We start from the raw sequence: 12,820 nt of genomic DNA, 5'->3' as shown, positions 1-12,820 counted from the left end.
TTTTTGTTCCTTTTTTGTGTTTGGAGACCACCCAGAATGGAGTAAAGCTTCAAAACAACTATGACCTGCGAGCTACTTTTTTTAATGACCTTAATCTGCCTCTGTTATACCGGTTCATCAATGCCACCATTTGCTATTTGATCCTCAAATATTTGCACAGACTTGGCATGCAGATGTGCAAAGCAACATCGTTCTCTAGCAAACGGGAGCACAATGTAACTCGCCCATAACACTAGGTACACCTCAACTGACTGTCAGCGGGGTCGTAATTTAACAATATTTCATATTGTGGTTGTGCCTAAGATATGATACAGTGATTTAGATTATACTATAATACAATATGTAATATTGTATGTAATATTGATACTGTTTGTAATATTAGGACCATCATTGCTAAATATTAACTTATCACTTTCCTCTGGTACTGTTCCGCTAGCTTTCAAAAAAGCGGTTATTCATCCTCGGTTTAAAAGACCTAACCTCGATCCTGACCTCATGGTAAACTACCGGCCGGTGTCCCACCTTCCCTTTATCTTGAAAAAATAGTTGCACAGCAGCTAAATGAACATTTAGCGTCTAAAGATCTCTGTGAACCCTTTCAGTCCGGTTTTAGGGCAAATCCCTCTACTGAGACAGCCCTCGCAAAAATGACTAATGATCTATTGCCAGCTATGGATGCTGATGCGTCATCCATGTTGCTGCTACTTGATCTCAGTTCTGCTTTTGATACCTTCGATCATAACATAACACAACACCCCTTCAGTCCGTTCCAAGGTTTCCCGTTGTGCCCGTTGGGTTGAAATTTTATGTTGTTGTGTTTTGTGCAGCCCTTTGAGACCTTTGTGATTAAGGGTTATACAAATAAACTTTGATTGATTGATTTATTGAATATAGATGAATAAGATTCTCAAAATATTAGAAATACCTTAGATCACAGGTGTCAAACTCAGGGCCCTGGGGACAGACTTGGCCAGCCACATCCTTTAACGTGGGTCATATTATGATTTTTTTCTACAAAAGTACAATTAAAACACTTCCTTGTGGTATACATCAGGGGTTCTTAACCTTATTGACCTCGGGGCCCAACTTTTCCACTACAGACCCAGGGCCCACTCAAATATGAATACTGAATTAATAAGCAATCTTGCACTTGATTTTAATGATATTCAACAATTATATCTAACCTACTTACAGTTTACAAGCTAGCAAAATGATATGAAACCATGTATTAGTCACAAAGATTATTTACTTAACACATAAACCTTAGAATTAGGTCATGCTGATTCGAAAAATAAGTAACCAAATATACCGCATAAGAAGGGACTCATAAATAATTGATGAAAAATAAATGTACTTACAATTCTGTTGTGCTAAAATAAATACACTAAATTAATAATAAATACGTTTCTTAGCTGTCAATAAAATTAAAGTGCAAATGAAATCGACTATGATTTTAGCTCCAAGGTTCTTCTGTTTGTTTGAGATTGTCATTACTGCCACAATTGGTGGGCAAGTGTATTACAACTGAGTACCGCTGCGGCCCATACGGACCACGGCTGGGAAACAGATATTTTTGGCAGCCCTCTAGGGAGCGCTCGCCACTCTATGGTTAAGAAACACTAATCTACATAACATGTAATGGTGGTTCTTTGGCCAAGATGTTGCATAAATTGTTTTACAGACCGTTTTCAGGCTGCTTTTTGACCGTCTTTTTCATGTGCCTCCACTTCAACTGTGTCTTTTCCCCGTCAGCCCTGTGGTAGTTTTTAGTGCTTCTATACATAGTATACTGACGGACAAAAGTTGTAACTTTTTTCTGCTTTGTATTAAGAAATGGCAACAGAGTAGGATGCATGTGCATGTACAGTCCCACAACAAAAGGACAGAGAAAAAGAAGGATCTTATTGACTACACAGTTGGACTACAATGGTGGACTCGCGCAAAGCTCTTCAGGTAAAACTTTACCATTAATGGAGATATCCGCTAACGTCACCAATGCGGGAAATGTCACAAATTGGTCAAATTCCAAACGGCTTGCTTGGAAGAAGTAGGAAGGAAGGCAATACTGTTTTATAAATATCTCCGCCACGCCTCCAGAATTAGAATTTTCGGGACTTATGCAAATCCCAAATACACAAAAACAGGTACCAATAGCTAAGAACAGTTGGTTTTGCATAATAGGTCCCCTTTAACGTGGCCCGCCTCACCATTTAAAATTAATTAAAGTGGCCCTCTACATTATTTTATGTGGTCACGTCATTAATGTGGTCTGCGAAAGGCTGCCTGGAAATAACGAAGCACTTTCAGGCCAAATGTATTTGTTATTTCAATTTTGACAGAAACATGCATTGCATACAATTGCATATATTCTACACCACAGGTGTCAAACTCAAGGCCCAGGGGCCAAATCTGGCCCCTACATCATTTTATGTGACCGCCTCGTTATTTGTTGTGGCCCAACATGTCATTTACATGGCCTGTGAAAGTCTAGGAATATTAAAGCACTATTTGGCTGAATGTTTTTTTTCTTTCAATTTTGACAGAAACGTGTATCGCATCCAAATGCATTTGTTCTACATTTTGATATTATCTTAAATTGCAACAAGCATGTTTTTATGGTGATCAAAATCACTTAAATATCTGCTTGTCGGATGGACTAACGATTTCAAAGAAACTCCTCCACCAATACGTCCGTAAAAAAGTGCGTAATAATCTAAAAGAATTAACTATACAAATGGTGTAACAAAGCAATTACCGTATTTTTCGGACTATAAGTCGCAGTTTTTTTCATAGTTTGGCCGGGGGTGCGACTTATACTCAGGAGCGACTTGTGTGAAATTATTAACACATTACTGTAAAATATCAAATAATATTATTTCGCTCATTCACGTAAGAGACTAGACGTATAATATTTCATGGGATTTAGCGATTAGGAGTGACATATTGTTTGGTAAACGTATAGCATGTTGTATATGTTATAGTTATTTGAATGACTCTTACCATAATATGTTAGGTTAACATACCAGGCACGTTCTCAGTTGGTTATTTATGCGTCATATAACGTACACTTATTCAGCCTGTTGTTCACTATTCTTTATTTTAAATTGCCTTTCAAATGTCTATTCTTGGTGTTGGGTTTTATCAAATAAATTTCCCCAAAAAATGCGACTTGTGTTTTTTTCCTTCTTTATTATGCATTTTCGGCAGGTGCGACTTATACTCTGGTGCGACTTATACTCCGAAAAATACGGTATACGTTTAAATTCATATATATATTCACTGTTACAAACAGCCCTCTGAGGGCAGCCATAATTGCGATGTGGCCCTCAATATAAACAAGTTTGACATCCCTGCGGTCCTCATGAGCTAATGAATAGCTTCAACAGTGATGACTAATATCAAGCAGCTGAAATAAACACAGCAGCATTTACCTGCATGCAAACATGTTCTCATCCAAATGCGTCATACAAAGTGCATTGTTGTCTACTCTGCGTGACATTACAGCTTCCAGATGAGATGACCTACCAGTACAATGGCCCACACCAGGAATCTGCACAGGATCTGGACATTCTTCCCCTTGTAGAAAATGATAATTTTCCCTGCCTGTAAGGAGATAAGGCGTTAAAAACACATTTTACATTTTAAATGAGAAAAACACCAACAACTAGAATCTTCATATATTTGGCCTTGGGTAACCAAATAGGCCTGGGAGGTGTCCCTGATGTGGCGCTCACATTTCTCCCATCCCGTGAAGCCAGATGTGGGCTGTAAGTTATCTGCAGCCTCCCTTTAATTTGGTGATGATGAATGCATTTCAGCCAGGGACATTAGCAAGGGCCGACACAGAGCAGGCCGGCGAACACCTGGCATGTCATCTAACACTCACTGACTGATGTGCTCAGTCTCAACAGCCCGTCCAGAAATTAGACATGTCAGATTATGAATGGTAAATTCTCAAACATTTTGAACTACCTAACTATGACGGAAACGTTGCTTCTCAAAATTCAAAGTTCTTCCTGACAATATATTGCTAGTAAAACCAGGCCGTAGCAAAGTGTTTTTCAACCACTGCGCCGCGGCACACTAGTGTGCCGTGAGATACAGTCTGGTGTGTCGTGGGAGATTATCTAATTAAACCTATTTGGGTTAAAAATATGTTTTGCAAACCAGTAATTATAGTCTGCAAATTATGTGTTGTTGTTGCTGTCTAGAGCTTGGCAGAGTAACCGTGTAATACTCTTCCATATCAGTAGGTGGCAGCCGGTAGCTAATTGCTTTGTAGATGTCGAAAAAGTGGGAGGCAGTGTGCAGGTAAAAAGGTGTCTAATGCTTAAACCAAAAATAAACAAAAGGTGAGTGCCCTAAGAAAAGGCATTGAAGCTTAGGGAAGGCTACGCAGAACAAAACTAAAACTGAAATGGCTACAAAGTAAACAAAAACAGAATGCTGGACGACATCAAAGACTTACTGTGGAGCAAAGATGGCGTCCACAATGTACATCCGAACATGACATGACAATAAACAATGTCTCCACAAAGAAGGAAAAAAACAACTGAAATATTCTTTATTGCGAAAACAAAGTAGACGCGGGAAATATCGCACAAAGGAAGACATGAAACTGCTACAGGAAGATACCAAAAAAAGAGAAAAAGCCACCAAAATAGGAGGGCAATACAATAACTAAAACACTACACACAGGAAAACAGCAAAAATCTCAAAAGAAGTCCCGGCGTGATATGACAGGTCGTGACAGTACACCTACTTTGAGACAAGAGCTATATTGACGCATGGTTGGTTATGGTTTAAAGTCATATCCAACAATTGCGACAACACCTTTTTACTGTCAACTGAGTTTTGTTTTTTAAGGATTTCTGCTGGTGGTGTGCCTCCGGATTTTTTCAACGCAAAAAATGTGCCTTGGCTCAAAAAAGGTTGAAAAACACTGCAGTAGCACATCAAATCAGAAAAAGAAGAGAAAAAAAATATCTGGATATAATGAATTTATTTTTTTGATCAAACAGACACATTATTTGTAAGTACACCTAACTTATTTTATTAAATATTTATCAACTGGAAGTTATTAAAAAGCATGTTACACATGTTAAAATTTATTTTTTTGGGAAGGAGACCAGCATGGATTCATTTGATTACAAATAATTTCAATGACAAATGTTAAAACAAGCATTTTGGGTAATAGCACCAATAAGGAGGTACCACTGTAATTAAAGACCTCACAACTATTGAGCTAGCAAACTAGTGTGTTGTTTGTGGCCCAGGGCGCAGTTTGATGAGGTCATCACTCTTGCGCTGGTAAAAGTCACATGAGCACACATACATCTGCTCAGCATTATCCATGTATTTAGGCCAAATAGGCAATACTGTTTTAAAGCCATAGTCAGCAATACAACCGATTACGATACCTAATTTTTATGCCAATATCAGCGGATATAATCGGACATCCCTGAACTTAACTTCAATAACAACTGGACAAAAAGTGAATGTGCTTTTTGAGGATTGTTCATCGTGAGAATGAGCATTGCCAAAGAAAGAACAACAAATGCCCGGAAATAATCCTTTAATGGTCTGGGATGACATCTCGCAATACAATGGTACCTCAACTCAAGAGTGTCCCAACTTAAAGGGGAACTGCACTTTTTTGAAAGTAAAACACATATGAGGTTTTTTTTGTTCATTTTAACTTGTAAATAAACAATAGCAAAAGTCAGCCAACACCGGAGGAAATGGGATTCGCTCTATTCTGCCTTTAAAAACATCCAAAAACCTCCATCAGCGTTCTATATACACACTGTAAGTATATATGTAATGTAGTAATCGGCACATTCATAATAACATGTAATATTTACGTATTTTGTTCATTTTAGACATACAGCGGCATATTATTTCATAGACGCACCACAACATTCACTGTTTCCTACAACAACAACAACCAACACTAACCATGGCAGACTTCATGACAGACAACGACGACTACTTTGGGACAAATGATGATCCAGAACATTATATTTGTGTGTATGAATATACGGAGGAGGCGCTACAAGTTTCAGAAGCTGAGTGATAAGCAGATCCAACAAGTAGCTAAACAAGAATTACAAATTACGATCATTATAAAAAAATCACTTACTGTACAATGTGGGATGTCGACTGATGGGATGTTTATATCTTCCCGTTTAGATGAAGAATTAACTGTAATCCTCACAAAGTTAAAACAAATAAAAACGAGCATCTTTTTGATTTTCCTCCACATCTAAGTTGAATGTCATAGTTGACCAACTTCTCAGTTTATAGCCACATCTTTCTGAGATACAAGTAAGAGGCATTATTTATAATCTAGAATTAACTTTCACCAACTCAATGGCGATGCAGCAGCTCACAGTCTCAGTATGTCAAAAACTGCATAAGTTTGTTAGCGCTCTTTGATCACGGCGCTACTAAAAGTAGTTCCTGTGCGTTAGCGCTTATAATAACAATATCGCTAATACTTAGGTAGTGTGCAGGTTACAACATGTAAATGGAGTATTGTTGGCGAATTTGGATGTTTGTTTACAAACGTTTGTAGAATGCTTTATGGGCGCAATAGATGAATCCCATTAGCTGCATTGTTAGCCACCAATTTGAGTAATAAGCATCGCTGCCATTCGTTGACGTGGCAAATATCACAAAGAACCCTGTGAGAGCCGCCCAAAACATCTGGTCTACCTTGTAAGAAGTACCTTATAGTTACTTTTTTTTCCAACCAATGAAAAGGAAGAAAGTGACTGTGAAGGACAGTTCTCAAAGAAGTGGATGATTTTCATTGAATTGAATAAAGAAATCATCAAAACATGACAGCGCGTGTCGCCAACTTGACTGAGCTAGTCTGCACCACACTGAAGCAGAATGAGCCTAACGCCAGTCAAGAAAGTTAAAATAATATCTAAACGGCAGACATTTATGCATGAAAATAAGGACAAGGTGCTGATGGTGTGTTTTACAGAGAAGCAGCTGGAAGGAGATACCGTAGAAGTCCCCTCTCAAAGGTAAACACTGTGAACATTACTACATAAAACTACTATAGTTGTTAGTACGACATTCTATTGTATTGTTTTTATGCAATATTTCCTTGCTAAAAGTTTTTTTCTTTTAAAAAGGCATCGTATATGTTATGATTGTGCTGTTTTGGGGGGCTAAGCACTTATTAGATTGATTTTGATTCATTTCAATAGAAGACGTTGATTTGAGATATACATGTTTTGACTCAGAAGCTATTATATCACAGAGCCAATTAGGTCCTACTGTACTTCCATTCATGACAGCCTTTTCCAATGTTTTGTGCAACGTTTCATTGATTCTGGAAAGTGATTGTGATTAAATTAACTTAAATCATTGATATTGAACCCTAAGGTAGTGTTAGAATAAATGTCTATGTAGTTGCTATTTCTACAGTAAGGCAAGTACTGACGAAGCGACCTACGGACAACATGCTGCAGAGTAAGAAAAACACACTTCTCGAAGTCACACAGATAATATACGACCAAGACTTATCCATAGTCTTAAAGGCCTACTGAAATGAATTTTTTTTATTTAAACGGGGATAGCAGATCTATTCTATGTGTCATACTTGATCATTTCGCGATATTGCCATATTTTTGCTGAAAGGATTTAGTATAGAACAACGACGATAAAGATTGCAACTTTTGGTATCTGATAAAAAAAAGGCTTGCACCTACCGGAAGTAGCGTGACGTAGTCAGTTGAACATATACGCAAAGTTCCCTATTGTTTACGATGATGGCCGCATGAAGTGAGAGAGATTCGGACCGAGAAAGCGACAATTTCCCCATTAATTTGAGCGAGGATGAAAGATTTGTGGATGAGTAAAGTGCAAGTGAAGGACTAGTGGGGAGTTGAAGCTATTCAGATAGGGAAGATGCTGTGAGAGCCGGGGGTGACCTGATATTCAGCTGGGAATGACTACAACAGTAAATAAACACAAGACGTATATATACTCTATTAGCCACAACACAACCAGGCTTATATTTAATATGCCACAAATTAATCCTGCATAAAAACACCTGCGTGTTTGTTATGCTAGCTCCTAGCTCCTCTGCTAGCTCCTAGCTCCATAGAACACGCCAATACAATTCAAACACCTGATCAACACACACAATCACTCAGCCCAAAAGACCGTTTACCTAACCCAAGGTTCATAAAGCTTATATATTTTTAAAAAGTTACGTACGTGACGCGCACATACGGTCAAGTTATCGAATGTTTAGCAGCCAAGGCTGCATACTCACGGTACCTGGTATTCAGCTGGGAATGACTACAACAGTAAATAAACACAAGACATATATATACTCTATTAGCCACAACACAACCAGGCTTGTATTTAATATGCCACAAATTAATCCTGCATAATAACACCTGCGTGTTTGTTATGCTAGCTCCTAGCTCCTCTGCTAGCTCCTAGCTCCATAGAACACGCCAATACAATTCAAACACATGATCAACACACACAATCACTCAGCCCAAAAGACCGTTCACCTAACCCAAGGTTCATAAAGCTTATATATTTTTAAAAAGTTACGTACGTGACGCGCACTTACGGTACGGTACGTGTTATGCTAGCTCCTAGCTCCTCTGCTAGCTCCTAGCTCCATAGAACACGCCAATACAATTCAAACACATGATCAACACACACAATCACTCAGCCCAAAAGACCGTTCACCTAACCCAAGGTTCATAAAGCTTATATATTTTAAAAAAGTTACGTACATACGCAAAAAAAAGCCAAAGCTGCATACTCACAGTAGCACGTCTGCGTCTTTGTCATCCAAATCAAAGTAATCCTGGTAAGAGTCTGTGTTGTCCCAGTTCTCTACAGGCGTCTGTGTATCCAAATCAAAAGTCCTCCTGGTTAGAGTCTCTGTTATCCGAGTTCTTCCATCTTGACTGCATCTTTCGGGAATGTAAACAAAGAAGCGCCGGCTGTGTACTGTTGTGGCTGACTACGTTCGAAAAATACGTCCATTTCGCACCGACAACTTTCTTCTTTGCTTGCTTGGCTTCCTTCTCCATAATGCAATGAACATGATTGAAACAGATTCACGAACACAGATGTCCAGAATACTGTGGAATTATGAAATGAAAACAGAGCTTTTTCATATCGGCTTCAATGTGGAAGGCATACCCGTGTTCGCCGGGCTACGTCACACGCATACGTCATCCTCAGAGGCGTTTCGAACCGGAAGTTTAGCGGCAAATTTAAAATGTCACTTTATAAGTTAACCCGGCCGTATTGGCATGTGTTATAATGTTAAGATTTCATCATTGATATATAAACTATCAGACTGCGTGGTCGGTAGTAGTGGGTTTCAGTAGGCCTTTAACCACTGCCTAAAGTCCAGTTTTGGTGCGACAAACCGAAATTGTGCCACACTTATTAAAAATGAGAAGTAAGAAAATAAATAAAAATAGTGTCTTACCTGCATCCCCATAAATCCCATCACAATTGAGTTGATTGTACCGAGAATCCCCTCTGGGTCGAATGGTTGTGTGGAGCGGTACATTTCCTGCAGAAGGCGAAAATGGCTATTTTAAATCCTCCCATTGTAAGAAGACCTGTGCTATTAAAAAAAAAAGACTTACTTTGCACGTGGGGTACCTATAGATGTTGTCACCAAACATCCACTTGTCAATGTACCCTGCCGCCCCTCCAGTGCAGTTTGGGTAAAGACCATTATCCCCAATTCCACCTGCTCCTAAATAGCCTCTGATAACAAGAGACATCAACACAGCAACAGAGGTAAATGGGTAGGATGAAAAATATTAAACACGCAAGCCTCATTTTGTCTCACACGTAGAAAATAACAATTAATGAGGTTAAAACACCAAAACAGTCTGGTTGAAACAGACACAGGTTTGTAATTTTGTGTTAGGAGGGACACACAAAAAGCAACACTTAGCAGAGGACTCAGAGCGAGGAAGATGGATCCTCGACCTCCACTCCTCTTACGGAACATGACATATCCAGATAGTCTAATTACGCCCTCTCCAGCATCCAGCGCAGGCCCATAAATCACCTTAGTACCTAACAGCAGCAGCACAAGGTGCACACTGCACAGTAAAGGCTGCTATACGCCATTATCCAAACTTGGGGATCACGCCATTAAGGAGAGCTGTATGCAATTTACACCCTCTGCATATGGGAAAAGTGAATTATTTAGTGGATACATGAGAGTACATACGTGGGGCAGTTGGGTACAGGCAGGCGGAAGGTGATGTATAGCCACAACGTCTCCAAGAGAATGATGATGAGCCATTGGGGCCAGTAGAGCACCACATCCTGGACTGGAGACCACCAGTGACCCTGTGGCACAAACCCCATTAAATTAAAGTTGAATTGTTGACAATTTATATAATTTTGGTCCTGAGCTTCAAGATATGTTTGTTGGTGTTGTGATCTGATTTGTTAGTATAAACATGGACTCGAAGAAGCAAATTTGGTAAATTTGAATGTGTTCAAAAGAGACCTTATACAGAATGAATTGACTTTGTCATAAAAATAATTATGAACATGTCAAAATGAAATATAAAAATGCTATACTTGCTATACTTGTTAACACTAAATGTATTAATAGCTTGTAAACTATTTATTAAACACAATTGATTGATATTTAGTTATTACAAATGATAATAATGATTATACCCATAATTACTTCAAAATTACAAATTATAAAATTACAATTACCGGTACACAGTACTATAGAATGTCCATTAGGAAAGATTTTTTGCAGTTGTTGAATTGGTTTGAATTTCAAAATATTCAATAGCCTTTTACATAGAGATTCCACTTGAGGTGGTTGTATCATTCTAAATATTGTTAATATTGACACCATCGTAGTACCATTATAGAATTGGATCAACATTATGTTTACACTGCAGGCCAAACAGACCTCCATCGGATTTTTTTGAAATCTCATTTTTTCCAGCTGCCTGTTTACACTGCAAGTAAAATTTTATTTTTATCAGACTCCACAAGCCCCAATGTGTCCCCAATGTGGTCCCAATGTGGCCTCATGCACACTTTGATGAAGTGAAAACAAAGGAATTTGACCAGAAGGAAGTCGCTACTACTACAAAATGAAATAAAAGTCGCAACACCTTAAAATGAGTGTTTTTTTTTTAAGTCAAAGTAAATTAAAGTAATATCATGTCTGAATGTATGTGTCTTTGCAAGCTTTATTTTTAAACTCACATGTAAAAAGCAAATGCGCCACAGCGTCAATTCCGGTCCTTCAACAATCGCTATTTCTTTGGAATGAAAATATGCATCTTCATATATTACATATAGCCTAGTATTTGCACACTATTGACAATAGTCAATAGTGTGCAAATAGAATGTTTGGTCGCCTTAAATCTACTTTGCTCACCGAAACTGGATAATGTGATGAAAAATCCACTTCTGCTGGCGACTCTGTCTTTCCCCGCGCATATGAGTGACGTAGCTCACCCAAAGCTAACGAAAAAGTCACATTCAGGTCGAATTGCATTTACACTGAAGTTACCTTTGAAAAGATCAGATTCCAATCGGATTCAGGACTACCCCCTGATGTGGCCTGAATCTGATGCCAAAAGATCAGATTTGAAGCACTTTGGAGCGTTTAGACCGGCAACATTTTTTTTATGTGTGTCACTTGAGAGAAAAAAAATCAGATTTGGTGTGCAGTGTAAAGGGGGCCCTATACTAGTGTGATGAGAACAATGTTTTGCAGTTATCTTGTATGTTTATTTTCACATATATATGTGTTGTTTAAATAAAATGTATATATTAATATATAGTTTATAACCTACTCAGTGGCCTAGTGGTTAGAGTTACCTGAGATCGGTAGGTCGTAAGTTCAAACCCCGGCCGAGTCATACCAAAGACTATAAAAATGGGACCCATTACCTCCCTGCTAGGCACTCAGCATCAAGGGTTGGAATTGGGGGTTAAATCACCAAAAATGATTCTCGGGCGCGGCCACTGCTGCTGCCCACAGCTCCCCTCACCTCCCAGGGGGTGAACAAGGGGATGGGTCAAATGCAGAGGACACATTTCACCACTTAGTGTGTGTGACAATCAATCATTGGTACTTTAAACTCAGAGAATAGTAGTTTTTATTTTTGTTTACTTTTTTAAATATGTTAATGCATTAAATATTGTTAAATTGTCCACAAATAAGTATATTTGTCTTGTGTTTTATACTACTAATAATCATGATCAGCAAGTTAAAAGCAAAAAACACAACATCATTCAACTAATTTAAAAATGTTTTGTGTAAATCGGTACCGAACAATACCAACATTTGTTGTATAGATTCTTCCATAACAGTAGCCTACAGATGGAATTTACTGGCCTAAAGAAAAGGGATGCGATAACATCAGCACCAGTGTCTGATGCGTGTGGCGTATAAACTATATAATATAATTTTTTGTCCTACAACGATTGGAGAAGGCAACATGAAAACAGGGTGGGAGAAGTGCGACTCGGGTGTTAAAATTAGTCATTGCAGGATTTCCTTAAACAAAGACACACTCCCCTCTGTTACAGGGATATGTTGACAGTGTCCCAACTCTGGCTTTTACAGGACATGTGAATGCAGGAAGCCTCAGTGAACCACTGAAACTTGAGTCTTTGTCAATCACCTGTGTGTCTGTGAAACTTGGGTATTCTTTAAGCAACCGTGAGTCAGTGAAACTTGAGTCGTTGTCGAGTGCCTGTGAGTCAGTAAAAGCTGGGGTTTCATTAGAGCACCCAGGAGTCATTGAAACTCGAGTCT

General features: G+C 38.6%; 2 protein-coding genes across 3 annotated transcripts in view; one reads left to right on the top strand and one right to left on the bottom strand.

Moving 5' to 3' along the window:
- Positions 1 to 12,820, top strand: part of pcbd1 (pterin-4 alpha-carbinolamine dehydratase/dimerization cofactor of hepatocyte nuclear factor 1 alpha) — a 163,544-nt gene that overhangs the window by 77,104 nt on the left and 73,620 nt on the right. The window lies entirely within an intron of this gene.
- LOC133657406 (heparan-alpha-glucosaminide N-acetyltransferase-like) overlaps positions 1 to 12,820 on the bottom strand; it is a 91,576-nt gene that overhangs the window by 13,101 nt on the left and 65,655 nt on the right. For both annotated transcript variants that reach the window (XM_062058700.1, XM_062058699.1), the window contains 4 exons: positions 10,247 to 10,368; positions 9,648 to 9,771; positions 9,485 to 9,571; positions 3,526 to 3,603 (listed from right to left, as the gene is read on the bottom strand). In XM_062058700.1, the coding sequence (XP_061914684.1) occupies positions 3,526 to 3,603; positions 9,485 to 9,571; positions 9,648 to 9,771; positions 10,247 to 10,368 (411 nt within the window). The remainder of the gene's footprint in view (positions 1 to 3,525; positions 3,604 to 9,484; positions 9,572 to 9,647; positions 9,772 to 10,246; positions 10,369 to 12,820) is intronic.

Source organism: Entelurus aequoreus, linkage group LG09, assembly GCF_033978785.1.
Source record: "Entelurus aequoreus isolate RoL-2023_Sb linkage group LG09, RoL_Eaeq_v1.1, whole genome shotgun sequence".
Lineage (NCBI taxonomy): Eukaryota > Metazoa > Chordata > Actinopteri > Syngnathiformes > Syngnathidae > Entelurus > Entelurus aequoreus.
The sequence above is the reverse complement of the archived record's forward strand: the minus strand, read 5'-3'. Positions and strand labels throughout refer to the sequence as shown.